The following is a 20,272-nucleotide window of genomic DNA, read 5'->3' as shown; positions in this document are numbered from 1 at the left end:
TTACTCTTAGAAAATCATAGTTGATTAAATGAATACATTTTTAAAGGGTCCCATGTCAGTAAAAATGAACCATTTCATTTTTTAAATACCTATTATAGGGAGGGAAATAAAACCCAAACTTAAGACAGAGGAGGAGAATGGGGAGAAAAACACCATCCTCAATAGTAAAGATGCAAATCTGAATCTAAGGAATCGTTTCAATGAGTGCAGACACTTGCATCTTCCCAGACATGGAAAAGAACTAAATCATTAACTTCAGATGTCAGGCTTTTATGATTATAAGTAATCTTTTGATATCTGACTACATGTTTTTTCCCAGCAAAAGATCCTATATATTCTGGCTCCTCTTTGGAGCACTTCCTCAGAGCCGCCTGAGAGGCTGTCTCCTGACCTACAGTCCTCTGTAAGATCCCTGAATAAAACTTAACTCACAATTTTTAGGTTGTACATTTCTCTTCAGTCAACGAGAGTTAGTCCTAAGATGCTGGAAGATGTTTGATTAAAAAGACTTTTGATGAAAAAATTAAAAATGAAGCTTGAGTTTGCTTTCGGCTTTGTACTAAAGAGTCATTTTACGCAAGTTAAATATTTTATGTCTTTTTTGATCAACAATTTATTTTTCAGACAAGTAATTCTGCAGGAAAACAACTAGATGAATCACCCCACAAATATTTCAGAGCCTTCTTGTTTCATACCGGATGCTTGCAAAGGCTTTATAGCCATTTCCATGTTGCGATGTTGCCAGTGACTCAACAGCTAGAGCCTAAGTATAGCCTCTAGGAGTGCTTGCCTGTAAACTGGCTTTTTCCAAGGCAGTTTGGTTAAACCGTGTGCATTATATTAAAACATACACAGAAAGGCCTCTGAAGAGGAAATCTGCTAACAGAGAACAATTGGGCCCTACCTATGCAGTTCTTTCAGACTAAACACATCTTTACCTCCTTGAGAGCTAGAAACAATGTGTTTCTTTCCATGATTCACTTAACGACCGGATGGGAGGATGCAAGGTGGGATGGATGAATGGATGGATAATCTTTATGAAGGACTGGACACTTCAGCCACCTGGGAGCGCCTTCAAAGCCTACACATTCAGCCAGAAGCCTGGCTGCCTGGGACGGACCAAGTTGCCCGTTAAGAAATTCCTATATTCCGAAGAACTTTGGCAAACCCCTAGCCTCAACTCTGAGGTGAGACAGGAAAGAGGTAAATCAGTGAGGATTATAGAAATTCAGATTCTGCCTGTCTTCTCCTGTCTCTCTTCATAATGTCATGAGTTCCCAACTGGCTGCAGGAAGAATAACCCCCCAACAGCCATGGGCCCCCGTTCCAGGGGGACTGGCCATCAGCGTCCCTGGAGGCTCTCAGAGCCAGCTGGCGGGTTCCAAGGAGGACCAGCACGCGGGCCTGGGCCCGGCAAATGGTGGGGTGAGGTGGTGGGGCGGGACAGCAGGAGGCAGCAGCCCTGTCCTAAGAATGCCAGAACACAGCCACAGTTGAAAGTGTCTGGGCAGGGGGCTCTCCATTGCTTCGTGGCCAGAGATCTGGGGTCCATAACCCTGAGCTGCTGGGTTAACGTCCGTGGGAGTCAGTGTCCCCATTCCTGAAATGGTGACAGTCTGGCACCCAGGGACAGATCTACTGAGGGGGTACATGACACAGAGGACAGAAAGCCTGGAAGCACCCCACACCAGATCCACACAGCAGAGCTGCTGGTCTGCGGCCAGGTCTGGCGAGGCCACCTGTGTAACGTCTCAGCGGCAGCAGACTGCAAGGAGAGCTTCTGGACACCATGTCAGCTGCACCCTCATCTCACTGCAGGCAGCTCCACGGACCACACTCTGAACATAAAGGCCTCGGGCCTGCTGCAAGCACAGGCTGTCTACCTCTGGCCCGGACCCAGTTCGCTGGCCTTGCTTCTTTCTTCACCATCACAGGTGTTAAGGTTTGCCTTCCAGAACTGTGGCTGCTGAGCACAGACGCCTGCATCCTGGTGGGGTCGCAACAGTGGGTCCTGATGCTGAGTGAGACAGAGCAGCCTGAGCCCAGTGGGGCTGGGCCTGCATCCTGCACCCTGTTACCACTGCCTGTGTGATGCGGGATGCCGCAGGGCCAGTGCCTCATGGAGGAAGCAGGTGCTTGCCTTCTCCTGGGAGGCCCTGGAAACGAAAGGAAAACCAGCAGCACAGCCCATGGAGGTCCAGCTCCAGCCCACCCCAGCCAAGGCTCCCTGCCTCCAGCAGCATCTGAGTCTTCTCAGGGGCCTGACTGAGCCCCCACCATTCACACCTCCTGGAAAACCTGCCCATGTCTTCTCCTTACACCTAGAACTTACTTCAGGGCCCCCAGCAACCTTCCCACAAATACAGGAAGCGTGCACTGCAGCACACCTGTGATCCTGGGTTCAGATGTGGGTTAGCCTCATCACCTCGCTGAATCCAAGTTAACCACATCACCCAGCTCATCCTGAGTTCACCATGTCACTCAACTGACCCTAGGTAAACCACACCACCAGCTGGCCACCCTCCCTAACCTCTTTGTGGCCCACTTTCCTCATTAAAACTGGGAGACAGAGTAGCCCCCTGTCCAGGCTGTTGCAAGGATGAAATGGGGTTACGTACAGCAGCCCCGCAAACAGTGCCTGATAAGACCCCCACTGTCCACATCCTCCCAGAGCTGGCGTCACGCTCCCCTTGAGCCCCCACCCCACGCCCCGACGGGAGCGTCTAGAGAACAGAGGCTGAGTCACCTTCCACCCACGTGCTTAGGGGACCATTGTGGGCAGCCCACTGCTAAGAAGGGGCCAGACCCGGCCTCGCCTCCAGCATGATAAACGAGGAGGGGGGTCACACAATAAAGCAAGGATGCCATGGCTTCCAGCTGGCACCTTGGATGAGACTTTCTACTCTGACAGTCGATTGCTAACATCAAACGAGAAGACCGTTTCTTTTATCCTGAAGAGCTCCAGTCCTGGCGATGACCGTGCTTTCAAAGGCAGGAGCCTAGCTGTGCTCCTTTTCACTCCCTGCTCATGAACTGCTACCACTGTCTCTACGACTATTTTAAAAGGAGATCTGACACAGGACCGGGAGCGCGGCTGTCACCGCGGGCACAGACAGCTGCGGGCACCGTGGTGACTCACTCTGGCACGCGCCAGGCCACTGGCTCAGCGATTGCAATGCGGCGCCGAGACCATGACAACACCGCAGCACCCAGAGGGCTGCACGCTTCGAAATGAGCTGCTGTTTCCACTGCTGGGACAAAAGCCTGGACTTCACGAACGAGAGCCTTTCTCAAGCCCTGTCACAGACTGAATACAATGGTCCATAATTTCAGGGTTAGGCTCTACATTCACTTTCAGGGAGCAGAGATGTAAAAACGTCTGTCCTTTTAAAGAATCTGGGGACAGGACACATGGCTGAACGTGGGCTGAAAAGCCCATTATCTGAATCCAATGATGAGGCCACGGTGCACATCTGCTTTTGCGTACACAGCGAGGGCTGGGTGGGTGGTGAGAGGTGGTGGGGGCATCCTGCCCCCTGGGATGGAAAAGCAGCAGATTCAGAGGCAGGTTCACACTCCTGATCACTATTTCTTTCCTACAGCAAAGAACAGTCAAGAGGGAGCTTGTCAAAGCAACAAGTACTGTTGAACACCTATTATCTCAAGCTAATGAGCTTGGGGTGAGCGGCTGACTAATCTCTCAGATGCTTCCTATGAAAAACATAGACAGATACATCAAAATTTAGATTGTCTACAGATCTGATTCTACCAGGGAATGTGTGAACCCTCCGGATCCTTCTGTTTGGGTCAGCAAATAGTCTTCCTTTCCCGATACTTTTCACAATGGATCTACAGACTTATTCAGAATTTAGGGCTTCCCTGGTAGCCCAGATGGTAAAGAATCTGCCTGCAGTGCAGGAGACCCAGGTTCCATTCCTGGATCGGGAAGATCCCCTGGAGGAGGAAATGGCAACCCACTCCAGTATTCTTGCCGGGAGAATCCCATGGACAGAGGAGTCTGGCTGGCTACAGTCCATGGGATCGCAAAGAGTTGGACATGACTGAGCGACTAACAGTTTCACACTTTCACTTTCATTCAGTATTTTATCTAATTGCCAAACACACATTTTCAGGAAATCACCTTGTGCTGTTATTTCTCAGCAAAGATTCTACATAGTAGCTGATCAAACACACACGAACCATGACGGACTGGACTCCACAGTGAACCTAGATTATTTACTCTTTAATGAGTACAGGACATCATGCAATACTGTTGGACACAGCCCAGGTTTGGAGCAAAGCCCTCTTCCAAAATCCCCACTGGTCCAAGTCAGGAGGCTGCGATCCAAGCACAGGCTGCTATGCCATCTCCATTGCAGTCAAGAGGGGACCAAGGATGGAGGGGTGCCAGGGTCTGAGTGGCACCCAAGAGGGGCATCTGGAAACCGAGTGGTCCCGCCTGCCAGTCCTTACACCCATACCCTCAGCACAGCAGGGACTGGAGAGCAGCAAAAACGACTTGCTCCTCTCACAAAATCCCCAGCCCTCCACCGCTGGGACCTCCTGTGGAGCAAGGGGCAGTCACCACCGCAGGCTGATAAAAGAGAAGGGACACGAGTGAAACCTGGGAGAAAGCTTTTGCTCCCAATGATATGCCACTTCTGCACATAGAAAATAAATGAAAATATGTTTCAATGGCAATGCCTACTCAGCACTATAAAAACACTCCCTACCTGATGTACCTACACCACATGCTGGAGAAGGTGTGGAGAGAAAGGGACCCTCCTACACTGGTGGTGGGAATGCAAACTGGTGCACAACAGCTCTATGGAGAAGAGCATGGAGGTTCTTCAGAAAACTAAAATAGAGCGACCATATGACCCAGCAAGCTCCCTCCTGGGCATTTATCCAGAGAAAACGAATTTGAAAACACACGCACCCCTATGTTCACAGCAGCAGTGTTTACAACAGAAAAGACACAGCAGCAACCTAAACTCAAGTGTCCACCCACAGAGGGATGGGTGAAGAAGACGTGGGACGTATATACAATGGAATATTGTGTGTGCACACTCGGTTGTGTCCGATGCTTTGCAACCCCATGGACTACAGCCCACCAAGCTCCTCTGTCCATGGGATTTCCCGGGCAAGCATCTGGAGTGGGTTGCCACTTCCTTCTCCAGGGGATCTTCCTAACTGAGGGACTGAACCCAGATCTTTTACATTGTGGGCAGATTCTTCACTGCTGAGCTACTGGGGAAGCCTGCAATGGAATATTACTCAGTCATAGAGAGAATGAAGCCATGCCATCTGCAGAAACAAATGGCCCGAGAGACTATCACACTAAGTCAGTCAGAGAAAGACACATATCATACGATATCACTTACATGTGGAATCTAATAAAAAGATAAAAAGGAATTCCTTGCAAAACAGAAACAGACCAACAGACATAGAAAGAAAACGTGGTTATCAAAGGGGAAGGGGTTTGAGGGGTTAATTAGGAGTTGAGACTGATGTATACACACTGCTATGTATGAAACAGATAATCAACAGAGACCTACTATATAGCACAGGGACACCCTACTCCGTATTTTATAATAACCTATAAGGAAAAATAATCTGAAAAAGAAAAAAATATATATGCATATGTAACTGAATCATCATGTACTCTTGAAATTAACCCAACATGGTAAATCAATTATACTTCGATTAAAAAATAAACCCTCCCTCCCGAAGTAAAAAGTTAAGAGTGAAGCGTGCACTCCTCCAGCACACGAGTGTATTATTAAAACCTCCCTGGTTTAAAAAGAAGCCATCCATTACATCCCATTAACCTCGCCAGCTAAAGTCTAAACACTGACATAAGAATACGAATCATTTTAAACTCCAAGTGAGAAGTCGCATCAAGAAAACATTCCAAATATATGATTTCCTCTGGAGTTGCCATTCAGATGCCTTGTCTAAAAAACAATGTTTTCCACAGACCAACAGCAGACAGAAAAGGCATTTCCTTCCAACTTCACACATGTCACTTACCACTTTTAACTGACAGATGGAGAGTATGCCACATAGGTTAAGTAAAGCTTCATGAAACAGGATAAGTTATTTTTGTGAGCGTGACTAAAAACCGGCTTAGAAAGAAAAAGAAAACAGACTGATGGGCACAGACCCTGCGGAGCTCAGAGCACCTGTGCAGAGGGACCTTCAGGACACTCAGGTGCCCCAGGGGCTGCTCTGTCAACCCCATCGGGTGAGGATGGCGGTCCTGTCTACCTGCAAGGCCCCTTGGCACCCACTGAAGGCCAGGCCAGCATCAGCACTGCCCCAGGCAGGCTCAGCTCTGAGAGTCACCTCAGAGCTCCTGGGCTGTCTTGACTGGGCCGTCTTGACTCCCAGTCACCTCAGAGCTCCTGGACCGTCTTGACTCCCAGCTCCTTCCTGCTCGGAGGCCAGAGATGGGGGACATTAACCCAGGAAGACCCCAGTCTGATGCCCACCCACCTGCAGGGGCACAGGGAAGGCCCCCTGGCTCACAGCAACACTCACAGCTCAGCCTGCAGTCTAGCCAAGGCCGCCCACCAGAAAGCCCGACCTCAGCCCTGTGAGCCTGGGCCTGCACACCTTCCACTCTGAGGGTGGCCTGCCTGTTGGGCAGAGCAGAGCACTGGGGTCTCCCTAAATGCACACACACAAGACGCAGTGAGCTGAGTCAGCACCCCAGGCCAAGGGGGCTGTGACATGCTATGAACTCCTAAGCCAGGGTCTAGCAGAGCACCTTCCAGGGGGAGAAGCTGCATTCGAGGCATCACACTAATTCACAAATACCTGGTCTGTGCTCAACAAGAGCTCCACTCCCACCCCTTACCTCTCACTCCCACCCCACTTACCTCTCCCCAAACAACACCCCGCCCAGGGGACTCAGGGCTGCACGTCCAGAGATGTACCAACACGGTTACTGCCAGGTGGGCACCACCACAGACCCCGCATAAGCAGGAAGCCACGTGGTGCTGACACGTGGGCCGTTTCTTCAGGAAAACGCCCTTGAGAGACACAGGCAGCTCAGAAGCAGCCTGGGACACCACCTGAGGAGGCCAGACAGTGGCTGGGCTCTGGAAGCTCTACCTCTGTGTGCCAAGTGACCGAGGGGTGAGGAGGACACTGGCCTGGAGACTTCGGTCACGTGACAATCCCACCCCCGGGCTGCAGACAGAATCACCATCACCAGCTTTGGAGGATCGGTGGGGGCCGCCCTTCCGGGCCAGGGCTAGGAACGCCTGTCCTGTCAGCTGGAAAACCTCACTGTCACAGATGACTAAGGCACTGAAATGAGGAAGGGCCTCATGCAAAGCATTTCTGCCACCTCCTCTGAGAAAAATGTCCAGCCCCAAAGGCAGGATTCCAAAACTGTGAAACACGATGGCCTATCAAAAGAACTGATGAGTAACAAGGAGACACTTTACACGGAAATCTTTTTCAGTTTAAACGAATTGCATTTCCAAACTAGTTAGTTGTCATTACTTTTCCGAAGGTGGTAAAATCCTTCACCTAACCTCATTTAGGACATACTCTTCATCTGTGGATCCCAGCATGTTAACCAAGCAAAGAGATCTGAGGATGGGGAGTGACGGGTGGGGCATTAGAGACACTCAGCTTCAGGATCCCCAGGAACCCTTTTTAAAAACTCCTTGGCTTTTATTGAAATATAGCTAATTTACTGCTGCTGCTACTCTGCTAAGTCGCTTTAGTCGTGTCCGGCTCTGTGCGACCCCATAGACGGCAGCCCACCAGGCTCCTCCATCCCTGGGATTCTCCAGGCAAGAATACTGGAGTGGGTTGCCATTTCCTTCTCCAATGTTAATTTCCGCTACATAGCAAAGTGTATATATTAACATACATAAAAATACACACATTTATACACATATCTTTTTCATATTCTTTTCCCTTATGGTTTATCACGGGTATTGAGTATAGTTTCCTGTGCTACACAGTAAGATCTTGTTGTTTATACATCCTATATCTAAGAGTTGGCACTTACTAATCCCAAACTCCCAACCCCTCCCTCCCCCAGCACCTCCCCGCTGGCAACGGCCACGTTTTAAATCCAGCGGGGTGATCTGGTGTGGCTGACATCTGCAGTTCACTCTTCCTCTGTGTGATGCTGCCCAGACACCGTGAGCCCCTGGGATGTCTTAGTAAGAAGTGATTTAGACGGAGCGTCAGAGGGAGACAGTTCTCAGTTCTACCCCAAGCCAGTTCCACATGATAATTACAGGCGGCAAGACAGACGGGCGTCCAAATGGGCAGATGGATAGGGAGTCTTGGCAGGGAGCTGCTCTCAGTGGCAAATGTCTAGATTCTGGCTACACTGAATCAGTCTCTTTCCAACCTAATGGTTTGTTTATTGAACATTAGTGGATTCTGTTCTTAATTAATAGGGCTCTACTCAACACAACTGTATTTAAGTCTCAAGAATTAGCCTCAGGAACACAAGTCTCCTCTTTTGCTGTATCACTCCCACCCTAGCTATTTTTAAATTCAACTCCCTAACCATCAGGTTTGCGAAAACTGCCAGGATCTGATTTGGGAGTCTGCTGCTTTGCCCAAGGCTGGAAGTGAGCTTAAACGCCATGTCCCATGTGCTCATACATACATTCACACTCACAGCCCATTTTCCCCAGTCTCCTAACCTCAGTTTACTACCTAAGCATTTAAGGCTTCAAGCCATTTCCACATTTCTGAAGGGTCAGTACATCTGGTCCACTCCATGAACCCAAGGCTTCGTGGAGCACAGATGCTGAGACAAAGGCCTGGCAAGGATCCCTCACCCTTTCTGCTGCTCTTCTCACCAATCCGGCCAACCCCCCACCCAGGCAGGAACCCAGATTCTCCTGCTGCAGCCACACCATGGACCGGGTTTGGAAATCTTCCTCCCTCCCCACCTCTCCAGGCTGGTGCCCATTCTTAACAAGCCAAATCGGATAGGACATGCATGGCAGGAACAGAAACATCATAAAAAGTAAACTTCTGGCCCCATGATCTGTTTCAGACAAAGGTGAGGCAGGGTCAGAGCCAGGCACGTGCATGCGTTTCTCCTGGAGGCCTGGGGGAGGCGTCACTGCTGCCCAGCGCTGCCCGCGGCCCAGGGCGGGCTGACACAGGCCCAGAGCTGCGCCACGGAGGAGCCCTGCGACACTGCTGCGAGTGACGCTCAGAGCAAACTGAGGATGCATTTCCAGCAGAGGCCACGGGGCTTCTGGCGCCCCTGGTCTAAAGAAATCAGGGCCCCTGGAATCCCGGAGGAGGAGGAGCAGGGCCACCTGGCCTGTCTGATTACTTTCACCGCAGCTCCTTCCAGTCCCCACGGAGAGTCAGATGTGCTCAAGCAAGGACCCTGGGCAGCTCCCTGGTCCTGTCCCCTCATCTTCCATGACTGGAAAGGAGACGGTGATAAAGACAAGGCTGGTGGGGAGGATGCAGAAACGGGAGCCCTCAGGCACTGCTGGCTGTAATGGTGAAGAGAGTCGCTGCTGTGGAAAGCGGGGTGGTGACCCCGAAAGAGTTCAACATAGAATCCAGTTATCCCACCCCAGGGCAAACTCAGAAGAGCAGTCAGAGCAGGGACCTCCAGAGAAGTATGACTCACAGCAGCCAACAGTGGAGGCAAAAGTGTCCATGGACAGATGAGTGAACAAACCAAAGGCGGTGAACACACATTCAGCCTTAAAAAGGAAGGAAATTCCACACCTGCTACGACCAGGTCATTCTGCTAAGCGACATAAGCCAGTTACAGAAAGACAAACACTTCAAGATTCTACCTTTCTGAAGTCCCTGAAGTCAAATTCACCCAGACAGAAGTAGGACGGGAGGCGCTAGGAGCTGGGGGCAGAGGGGTGGGGAGTGACTGGATACAGAGTTTCAGCTTGGGAAGAAAACAATTCTGGAAATGAATGCTGACTGCTGCACAAGAATGGGACTGTACTCAATGCTACTGAGCTGTAGAGACGGCATGTCATGTAAATTTTACAATGATTAAAAAAAGACTGGGTCATAGACATGAGCAAAGGGATGTGCAACTTGAGGATCAGACCCTCGAAATAAAGGGCAGGTCACCTGCCTCCTCCCACAGTCGGCAGGGCTGGAGCAGACGGGGGCCAAACACGGGCCACAGCAGAGCCGCCAGATGTGAAGAAGCAGGTGCCCCTGGACTTGGTACCTTGTCTTAGCCTGTTCAGGCTGCTTTTACAAAACACCACAGACTAGGTGGCTTATATGCAATAGGCATGTACTGCTTGCAGTTTTGGAGGCTTTAAGGCCAAGGCTGGGTGCTGGTGTGGTCTGGGGACCTCTTCCAAGTCGCAGATTTCTTTCTCCCCCTATCTCCATGGGTTAGAAGGGTCAAAGGGAGCTCTCGGGGTGTCCTTCATAAGGGCACTGATCCCAGTAGGGAGGGCCCGGGCCCACCCTCATGTCCTAACACCTCCAGGAGCCCACCTCCTAATACCATCAGCTTGAAGGTTAGGATTTGAACATGTTAAGTTGGGAGAGGCATAGACATTTAGATCACAGCACACCTCAACACCTGCTTGCAGAACTGGATTTTCACGGGAGGGAGAGAGAAGATGACTTCATCTCTCAGCTGCCATCACTTTGCATCATCTAATACAGTCACTTTAGTTTCTCAAAATCAGACATCCAATACCTCCGAAGTCTGCAAAGAACAGGACGGCACAGCCCACAAGCCCAGTCAGAGCAGGGTGGCTAAACAGTTTAGTGATGACTGATCTTTCTGATGTCCTGCAGTCTGGCAAAAACAACATGAAGCAGCAAGTTTTTAAAAAGTCAGTCTTTAGAAAACAAGGACCTAGAATTTCTGGGAACACTTCTGTTCCTATGGTTTCAGAGATCACGTGAGTCTTGAGTCCATCCAACATCCTCCAGGGGGACGCAGCCTCACTTTCTGCATTCCAGCTGTGCGTCCTGCGCCTGTGCTCCAAACGCACTGCAGACGGCGACCGCAGCCATGAGATTAAAACATGCGATCCTTAGAGGAAAAGCTGTGACAAACCTAGACAGCATGTTAAAAAGCAAAGACATCACTTTGCTGATAAAGGTCCATTTAGTCAAAGCTATGGATTTCTCTGATAGCTCAGGTGGTAAAGAATCCACCTGCAATGTGGGAGACCCTGGTTCAATTCCTGCATCAGGGAGATCCCCTGGAGAAGGAATAGGCTATCCACTCCAGTGTTCTTGGGCTTCCCTTGTGGCTCAGCTGGTAAAGAATCCACTTGCAATGCGGGATACCTGGGTTTGATACCTGGGTTGCAAAGATCCTCTGGAGAAGGGAAAGGCTACCCACTCCAGTATCCTGGCCTGGAGAATTTCATGGACGAGTCCATGGGGTCGCAAAGAGTCGGACATGATTAAGTGACTTTCACTTTCATGGTTTTTCCAGTAGTCACGTACAGATGTGAGAGTTGGAACATAAAGAACGCTGAGTGCTGAAGAACTGATGCTTTTGAATTATGGTGCTGGAGAAGACTCTTGAGAGTCCCTTGGACTGCATGGAGGTCAAGCCAGTCAATTTTAAAGGAAATCAACCCTGAATATTCATTGGAAGGACTGAGGCTGAAGCTGAAGCTCCAATACTTTGGCCAGTTGATGTGAAGAGTCAACTCACTGGAAAAAAACCCTGATGCTGGGGAAGATGGAAGGCAAAAGGAGAAGAGGGAGGTAGAGGATGAGTTAGTTGGATGGCATCACCAACTCAGTGGACATGAATTTGAGCAAACTCTGGGAGATAACGAAGGACAAGGAAGCCTAGTGTGCTGCAGTCCATGGGGTCACAAAGAGTCAGACACAACTTAGTTACTGAACAACAACAGCAACAAAAATCCTGTGCCATAAAGTTATGACACAATTTATTACAAGGTAGCACCCTTGCCTCACAGGAGCTCAGAAGTCTGCAGATCAGAGATATGTAATGGGAAACCCTAACCTCACACAAGGGTTTCCAGCAGGGGAATCAGCACAACCACAAGAGGTGAAGGTCAGGGCTCATTATCTGAGATGAGATGAAGGATCTCAATGGCTGTGAATGGAGCCCCCAGCTACACCTAGGGGAGGAAGCAGGAGCTACCTGGGAAAGAAGAAATGTCGCCAGGCCCTGGGGAGAGAGGAAGTCTGAGAAAGCAGAGTGCCCTGAGGTTCAGGAAGGACAAGGGGACAGTAAGAAAGGAGATGCTGGACCTGCATGCCCACGAGGGCACCACTGACCGTACCTGGTTGCTGACAGTTAAATGAATGAAAACCGAAGAAAGTGAAAGATTCAGTCTCACGTTTCAGTGGCTGCAGACAGGACACAGACACAGAGCATCTTCATCCTCACAGTGTTCCGCTGAGCCAGGAAAGAGGCAGGAGCCACTCCAGGACGGGACTGTGGGCTCGGCTCAGAGGCCACTTTAATCCTGCACATCTGACACCTGGACCCGAGTCTTCCTATTCCTGAGCCTGTATTCTTTCCACTAAGCCTGCCTGTCTGCCTTTGATGAAGAAAGTCAAATTGGATTAATGGCCAAGCACAGGGAATTCTGGATTAGGGAAAGATCCCTGCCTGGCCCAGCAAGGGTGCAAGCACATCCATGTGTCCACATGTGTCCACAGAGGAAAACAGCCTGCTGTCCCCTATCTGAAGGAGGGGAGAGGGTCTGGAAGTCAATATCCCTTGTCTGGGATCCTGGGTAATGTGGTGAGAAGGAAGAAGAAAGAGTGATGAAGCAGGATTCCTGGTTATCTGGCTCACCTTTGGGAGTCCTTGTCGGTTTTGGGGGAAAAGGATAAGGACTTCAATGATCTTTTGAAAGCGCTCAGTGTCTCTTAAAAAAGAGACCTCCACTTGGTTTGGTGGAGGTGGGGACTGGAGCTGCAAAAGTCCCCAAAAGCATCTGTGGTCTGGGAACACAGTTCATCAAATGGATTGCAGTAAAATATATCTTAGTTGTTGCTTGACAAGCTTTTTCTTTTTTAAAATAGAAATGTTTTTGGCTGTGAACTTTATTCTAATTGACCTTAACCTGTAGAAGACATGGTCCTGGCAAGCAACAGCTTAGCAGCCAATTAGGAGACCAAGAGAAGTGAGCATAAACCCTACAGGCCGCAATGCATCCGCGCAGCTAGGGAAGGGAGCATCCTTGTCCCTGAAGAGGGGGATTGTCCCTGAGATAGGCAGGAGGAAACACAGCAGCTGCTGGAGACCCAAGAGAGTGTACAGCAAAATCTAGTTCAGAATAAACACCATCAGGTCCTTAAGTGTCCAAGGACAGAGGAACAGATAAAGAAGATGTGGCACATATACACAATGGAATGCTGGCTCAGTGGTAAAGAATCTGCCTGTCAATGCAGGAGACATGGGTTCAATCCCTGGGTCAGGAAGATTCCCCTGAAGTAGGAAATGGCAACCCACTCCAGTATTGTTGCCTAGGAAATTCCATGAACAGAGGAGCCTGGGGGGCTACAGTCCATGGCATTGCAAAGAGTCAGACACAACTGAGTGACTGAATATGCACACACACAAAAAGGAACAAAATTGGGTCATTTGTAGAGACATGGATGAACCTAGAGACTTACCAGAGTGAAGTAAATCATAAAGAGAAAGACAAACATCAGATATTAACACACAGATGTGGAATCTATAAAAATGGTACAGAGGAGCCCACTTGCTGGGCAGGAATAGAGAGACAGACTTGAGAATGGACTTGTGGACACAGAAGAGGAAGCGGGGCGTGGGCTGAATGGGGAGACCGGGACTGACACATATATATCACCATGTGTAAAACAGACAGCTAGCAGGAACATGCTCTACAGCACAGGGAGCTCAGCTCGGTGCTCTCTGATGACCTAGAGGGGTGGGATAGAGGGGGAGGGAGGGAAGTCCAAGAGGGAGGGAATATATGTATACATATGACAAACCTAGATAGGGTATTAAAAAGCAAAGACATCACTTTGCAGATAAAGGTCTATATAATCAAAGCTATGGTTTTTCCAGTAGTCATGTACAGTTGTCAAAGTTGGACCATAAGAAAGGCTGAGTGCTGAAGAATTGATGCCTTTGAATTGTGGTGCTGGAGAAGACTCTTGAGAACCCCTTGGACCTCAAGGAGATCAAGCCAGTCAATCCTCAAGGAAATCAGCACTGAATATTCCTTTGCAGGACTGCTGCTGAAGCTCCAATACTTTGGCCACCTGATGTGAAGAGCCAAATCACTGGAAAAGACCCTCATGCTGGGAAAGACCAAAGGCAATAGAAGAGAGCAGCAGAGGATGAGATGGTTAGATAGCATCACCGACTCAATGGATATGAATCTGAGCAAATTCCAGGAGATAGTGAAGGACAGGGAAACCTGGAGTGCTGTAGTCCATGGGGTCACAAAGAGTCAGACACGACTTAGCAACTGAACAAAACAATAGCTGATTCATTTCATTTTACAGCAGAAACTAACAATATTGCAAAACAACTATATCTCAATTTTTTAAAAAAAAGAACCAACATCATCAGATCTTGAAAACAATTACCATCATTAGCTTTGTATAAAAGCAAATGAAACCATATAAAGTAGAAGCAAGAAAAACCCTGAATACTACAGCTGGGAGAGACGAGTAAAAAATAAAGAATTGTGGAAACATGAAGGAAAAGTGTTAAAGTCGATGACACTGTCATCAATTCAGGCTGAAAGCCAGCAAGCGGTCCTGGAAGATGAAGACTCCAGTGACAAGGTGAAAGTGAGAAAACAAAGGTATAAGGTGGAGGGGGTGGAATTCGCTTAAATGAAAATTATAAAATAGTAAAAAGGTATAGTATCAAAACGTCAATAACACAAATCAATATTAACTAGTGTAACTGGAGAAAAAATTACAAAGATGAAGATATATAAAAACCTTCAGTGAATCATGAAATACCAAATCTATGTTCTGTTACAGTATAAAGTAACTGAAAAAAAATTGACAACTAAAATTATCCAACACATACAATCCACAGACTCCACAATTAAATTGTATTTATTCTCTAATAAAGGGGTGCTGGAAATACACATGCAAACACTCTGAACACTTTTACTTAGCTCAGACCTACATCACAATCAAGTGTTCCTATGTTTTAAATTTGCACAATTTCAATCTAAACACTACTTTGGTGTCAAACATCTCTGCTCACTTTTAAAACTTATGACCAATTACAAATTTAAATTTAATAGCAAAGCACAAAAGGCCTAGAAACGTAAACTACTCATCGGTGTGCAGACAACTCACAATCACTGCTTTCCTAATAATTATGGAAGCATTTTCAGGTGTTCCCAAATTATCACTTCACGTCCCAGGTCCCAAATTAAAGAGGCCACCAGACCCAGACCTGCATGCCCATGGGGGTGTCATTCGCCTGGACCTACCTAATAATAATCTGATCCGCTGGCACTAGGAAAAGTCAGCCAGGGAGGGAAAGAGGTGGAGCCACAGGCTGCTGTGCCTGGTACAAACATCTTCACACCAAATTTAATCACATATTAGCTTCAGCTCCATCACACAATCACTGAGAAATACTTACAATGCTCTAAGCTTACCTGCTATTGTAACAGGGGAATATTCAACTCCTCTAATGTATTAAAAAAGATTAAGAAAAACTATTACTACAAAAGAATAAAATTCTGAGATCTCCTCTATATCAAACAAGAACGAGTTCTGATGTCCTTAAATGAACTACTGACTTAAAGAAGAGCTCAGAAATAACATCTTAAAAAAACAGCTCAAATTGAACGGGAAAATTTTAATGTAGCAAATAATCAGTCAGACTGTCATTTTAAAGGATATAAACACATTTTCTAACAGGTTAGCCTTAAAACCTTAAAAAAAATAAAAATAAATAAAGGCCCAGAAGCCTAAACTTGTTTTTACAGAGCACACCTGCTAATATTTCACTATCTTTGCATGCTTGTGACAGATAAGGTAGAGAAAGCCAAGGTGGCCACCCAAGTTCACGGTCAGGAGTAGCAGGCCCCCCATACTTAGCGGTATGTTCAGTGTCAACAGGACTCAAGAAGCTCAAGTTACCCACTTCGATTAATATCTTTAAAATTATTTCATGTTCTAATGACTTGATTAAATAATGACAAATTTATGCAGAGAAGGGAATACCAGCTATGTCTCCAGGGAGCACACATTCTGGTGAAACTGACTCACAAACTTTCACTGATATTTAGACAAGCACGCTCCTGAATGAAGCCAATGGGCAAAGGCACCAGCTGTTTAGACATTTCATGTCACTGGAGACTATTTTATCCTACAGAAATACGCATTTCCACCACAGGGGAAAAAAATTAACTACTACCCTGCCAAACTCATCAACATGCTGCCTCTTGTTCCTATGAGCTCCAGTGGGAAATTTAATCCTGTGTCCATAACCAACTACTGGGATGTGGGTGTACGCATGCATGCCCAGTTGCTCAGTCATGACTGAGTCTTTGTGACTCCATGGGTTGTAGCCCACCAGTCTCCCCTATTTATGAGATTTTTCAAACAAGAATACTGGAGTGGGTTGAACTACTGGGGTAGATCTTACAAATACTCAAATAGATAACTAAAAGTAAGCCAAAAAACTTTGCCTTAAATGGACTTGGAGATATTTTAAAACTTTACTCAAAGGTAATTCACCTTTACTTGCATTCTAGAATATTCCATCAAATAGTATACCTCAACTAAGGTCTGAAATTCTTGAAAAGTCACACGGTCTGATTGGTTAGTTTTTGCCTATGTCCTCTTTCCTAAAATAATACTTTTCCCCAACAGTTTTAAATTAAGTTAGCCCTAAGATATGGTTTTAATGAAATTACTAGTAAAAACCTAAATTCCAATCCAAATAAAATGTATACTTGTGCTCTCAACAAAAGTAACTAATAACTATGTATTAATAAATTAGGCAGACATACAGTCAGTGAGTTTACAGTCACTAATGTCTCTGGCCCTTCAGTAATTCTCAAGAAGGACTGTCATACACGTTATTTTATAAGGTGACATGTCCTTAATTCATTGTCCCCCATCCAGCCCATTTCTACATAACACAAGGCAAAGCGCCAGTCTCAGTGAACGACAACAAATTCATCACATCAGTCATCTGCCATGGTGTGGAAAAGCAATAGCTTAATGAAAGTGGGATTAGATAACCAATCATGGCAGTATCAGAGGAAAAACATTCCCTGGAGCATGGAGCACATGGCAGGCATTGCCTTATTCTTAGGCAACAGGTCAGAGGAGATGGTAATTTTGGTGAAGAACCAACAGAAGCTGACTGCCACCAATAATGTACCAAAGCCAGAAATTTCACATCTGTATCTTTCCTTTCTGATAGGCAACCAATACACCCAAATTATATAAAACATTCAAAGAAAAACAAACAAACAAAAAAAGCCCAAGACCATTTCTGGCCTCTGATTTTAAGTATGCTGCATTTGGTTGGCGTCTGTTCACTAAAAGGTACTAAAACAAAAGATACAATAATTGTATACGATAGGAGGCTCTGCATGCGAGTGTGACGAAAAAGTCAAATGCATCAAGAATAACAATCTCAGGTTTGTTACCATATCCACAGAAAAAGCCCCTAGTCTCTGCCAGGGGGCTTGGACGTGAAGGCCAGAGATCCACAAAGCACCACGAACCAGACTCGGCCGGGGTTGGGGGCTGGTGACTGACTTTCTGCTCACACAATACCACCCCAGAAACAGTGTCCCAAGTTTAGAATCCCCATTTCTTCTACAATCAGATTCTTTTAAAGGATTTTACAAGTACTTTTTGGATACAATTTTGCTGACCTCTTAAATGTTTGCTGACCTCTCCAAATATAAGATAGTTTTGCCAAAAGGATTCCGGTCTCCGTAAACAGACTCATTAAATAACCTCTCCAATGGAGACAGATTAGTAGCAATTCCGTTTCACATTTCTCGATCTCATTTTGAGATGCCCACTACCATGAAAAAGGACTTTCCACATTTCTTTTCTTTGGGGGAGATTTGTTTGTTCAAAGGGAATTACATAACCGCCACTAAGCGCACAGCAAAAAAAAAAAAGTTCCTTTTAACATTCCTCAGCTTCAGGATTATTTGATTTGCTAACCTGGCTCACTTTTTCCTGGCATTAAAGGCAGAGTTAAAAAAGAAAGAAAAAGGCATTTTTTGAAAACCTTTTGCGCACTTGGGCAGCACCGCAGCCTATGAGTTCGCGCGGGCAGGATGAGTCAACGGGACACACTGCAATGAAAAGAGATTAGTTGTCCCCAAAGCTGCCTCACTGGAGACCAGTTGCTAGAGTGGAACATGGGCCCCTTTGGTAAGCAGGTGCAGGGCCCACCCCAGGCACTCATTCCATTCGCAGGACTCATCACACATTCGCTCCAGGCCCTTGAGACAGCTCGCAGGTCCTGGGTGTGCCCCGCGGAGACGCACTGCCCCGGCAAGCCGAGCGCGCGACCCCTTGAGCGCTGAGCGCAGGCCACTGGGCCCGGCGGGGGTCCTGCCCGGCTCAAACTCCAGTTCGGGATCTGGTTAAAGAGCAGGGTTATTTTTCTTGTATTACGGAAGTTACTCTTTCAGCGAGTAGAATACGAACCTGACCTGTAATCTGCATACACGAGTTATGGGATGTAAAACAGACCCCGCGAAGGTTTGGGCAAGAGGATCGGCCACGCAGGCAGGGATGGAAGCCCCTACTTTAGTGAGATGCTGGGGTCCCCGGGGCGGGCCCGGTTCACTTGCCAGTGCCCTGTACCGAGGAGCCCCGAAAAGTCAGCCAGGGAGGGGAGCAGCAGAAAACCTCCAGGGCAATGCCCTGTACACAGCCTTCCCAAGACCGCGGCACCTAGGCGCCTCTGGGTGCTCGGACCCTGTTCCCCTTCCTTTCGGGGGGAGGAGGAGCGGACGGTGGGGCGGGGTGACAGACTGGAACACAGTCACCCAAGGGGCAAGTCAGCGACAGGGCTGGGGGCCCGGCCGGGTCTCCACCGCCTTCCTCCCCTCCCGCAGGGGGAGCCCTCGCGGGTGGCAGGGAAAGTTCGTGGGGCTCCGCCCGCGGGGGCCCCCAAAAGGGAGCGCACAATCCCCCAAAGGAGCGCGCGCACAAACGCACACACGCGAAAAGCGCCGGGGCCGCGGGCTGACACTGTTACCCGGGCAACGACCTGGGCGCACAAAGTACACAACTCCCTTCCCCCGCCGGGCGCGGGCTCGCGGCCCCGAAAGGGGCGCCCGGTCCCGAGTGCACGCCGCGCGGGCGCCGGCGTCCGCGGCGAGGGGAGCCCGGGGCGGCTTACCCGGTCGGGGGCTTGGCCGCCGAGGCTCGCAACGCGTCCATGGAGTCTGCGGGCGAGGCGGGGCGCGGGCGGCGCTCGGGCCCCGCGAGTCAGGCGCTCGCAGCCGCCGCCGCGGCCCTCATTCACTTTTTCCGCGCTGACCCATCGTCCTCCGTCGCGGGCCGGCGGAGGACAGCGGCCCGGCCGGAACGGCAGAAGGGGCTGGAACAGACCCAGGCAGGCGGGGGCGCGGGCCCGCGGGGAGGGGCCGACGCGGGGCGGGGGTGCCGGGAGCAAGGTGCGCCGCGCCCCCGGGAGCACCGCCCCCGCTGCCGCGCGCCTCCGGAGCGGCCGGCTCTGCCAGCGGCGCGCGTCCGGGGCGGGGGCCGGGCGGCAGCCGGGCCCGAGAAGATACCCGGTTCGCCGCCGCCTGCTTCCCCGGGCCTCTGCTCCCGGGAGGGAAGGCACTGCTCTCCTGGCGCGTGGGGGTCCCGGGAGCGCGCCTCGCGGGGGCGGGGAGGAGCTGCGGAGGGGGAAGCACCTGGCAGCCTCTCGGGCAGGACGAGGACGAGGACGAGATGGGCGGACCGACGGGAGGACGTCGGAGCGCTAAGAGTGAGCGGTGTCAGCCTCGACGCCCTGGAACCCAGAACCTCCTTCTGGGCAGCGGCTCTGGTGCGGTGGGTCTCTACGTGCCTTCCTGACCTGCCGCACCTGGGAACCTGTGAGAAAGGCAAATTCGGACTCCACCGCGTCAGGTATTAGAAGTTGTGGGCCCTGGAGCCGGCCCAGCTTTGCTCCTGGGAGCTCGGGTGGACGCACGCTCGAGTTTGCCTGGTTGTTAGACAGGTGCTGCGGTCGCGCTGCCGGGTGAATTCGAGGGGCCGCGGGCAGAAATGCCAGCACAGGCAGCCCACGTGGGGCCCAGAGCAAGCCAGCCAGAGACCCCAGATC

General features: G+C 49.3%; 1 protein-coding gene across 3 annotated transcripts in view; it reads right to left on the bottom strand.

Moving 5' to 3' along the window:
* COBL (cordon-bleu WH2 repeat protein) overlaps positions 1-19,517 on the bottom strand; it is a 294,854-nt gene extending 275,337 nt beyond the window's left edge. Inside the window, exon 1 of one of the 3 annotated variants that reach the window (XM_044946393.2) lies at positions 19,340-19,517. In XM_044946393.2, coding sequence (XP_044802328.2) covers positions 19,340-19,380 — 41 coding nt within the window. In that variant the 5' untranslated portion in view covers positions 19,381-19,517. Of the gene's footprint in view, positions 1-6,884; positions 7,388-19,339 lie in introns of those variants that run through there. The other 2 variants (XM_044946394.2, XM_044946395.2) reach the window with 2 other exon arrangements.
* Between the last annotated feature and the right edge of the window lie 755 nt (positions 19,518-20,272).

This window comes from Bubalus bubalis, chromosome 8 (genome assembly GCF_019923935.1).
Source record: "Bubalus bubalis isolate 160015118507 breed Murrah chromosome 8, NDDB_SH_1, whole genome shotgun sequence".
Lineage (NCBI taxonomy): Eukaryota > Metazoa > Chordata > Mammalia > Artiodactyla > Bovidae > Bubalus > Bubalus bubalis.
The sequence above is the reverse complement of the archived record's forward strand: the minus strand, read 5'-3'. Positions and strand labels throughout refer to the sequence as shown.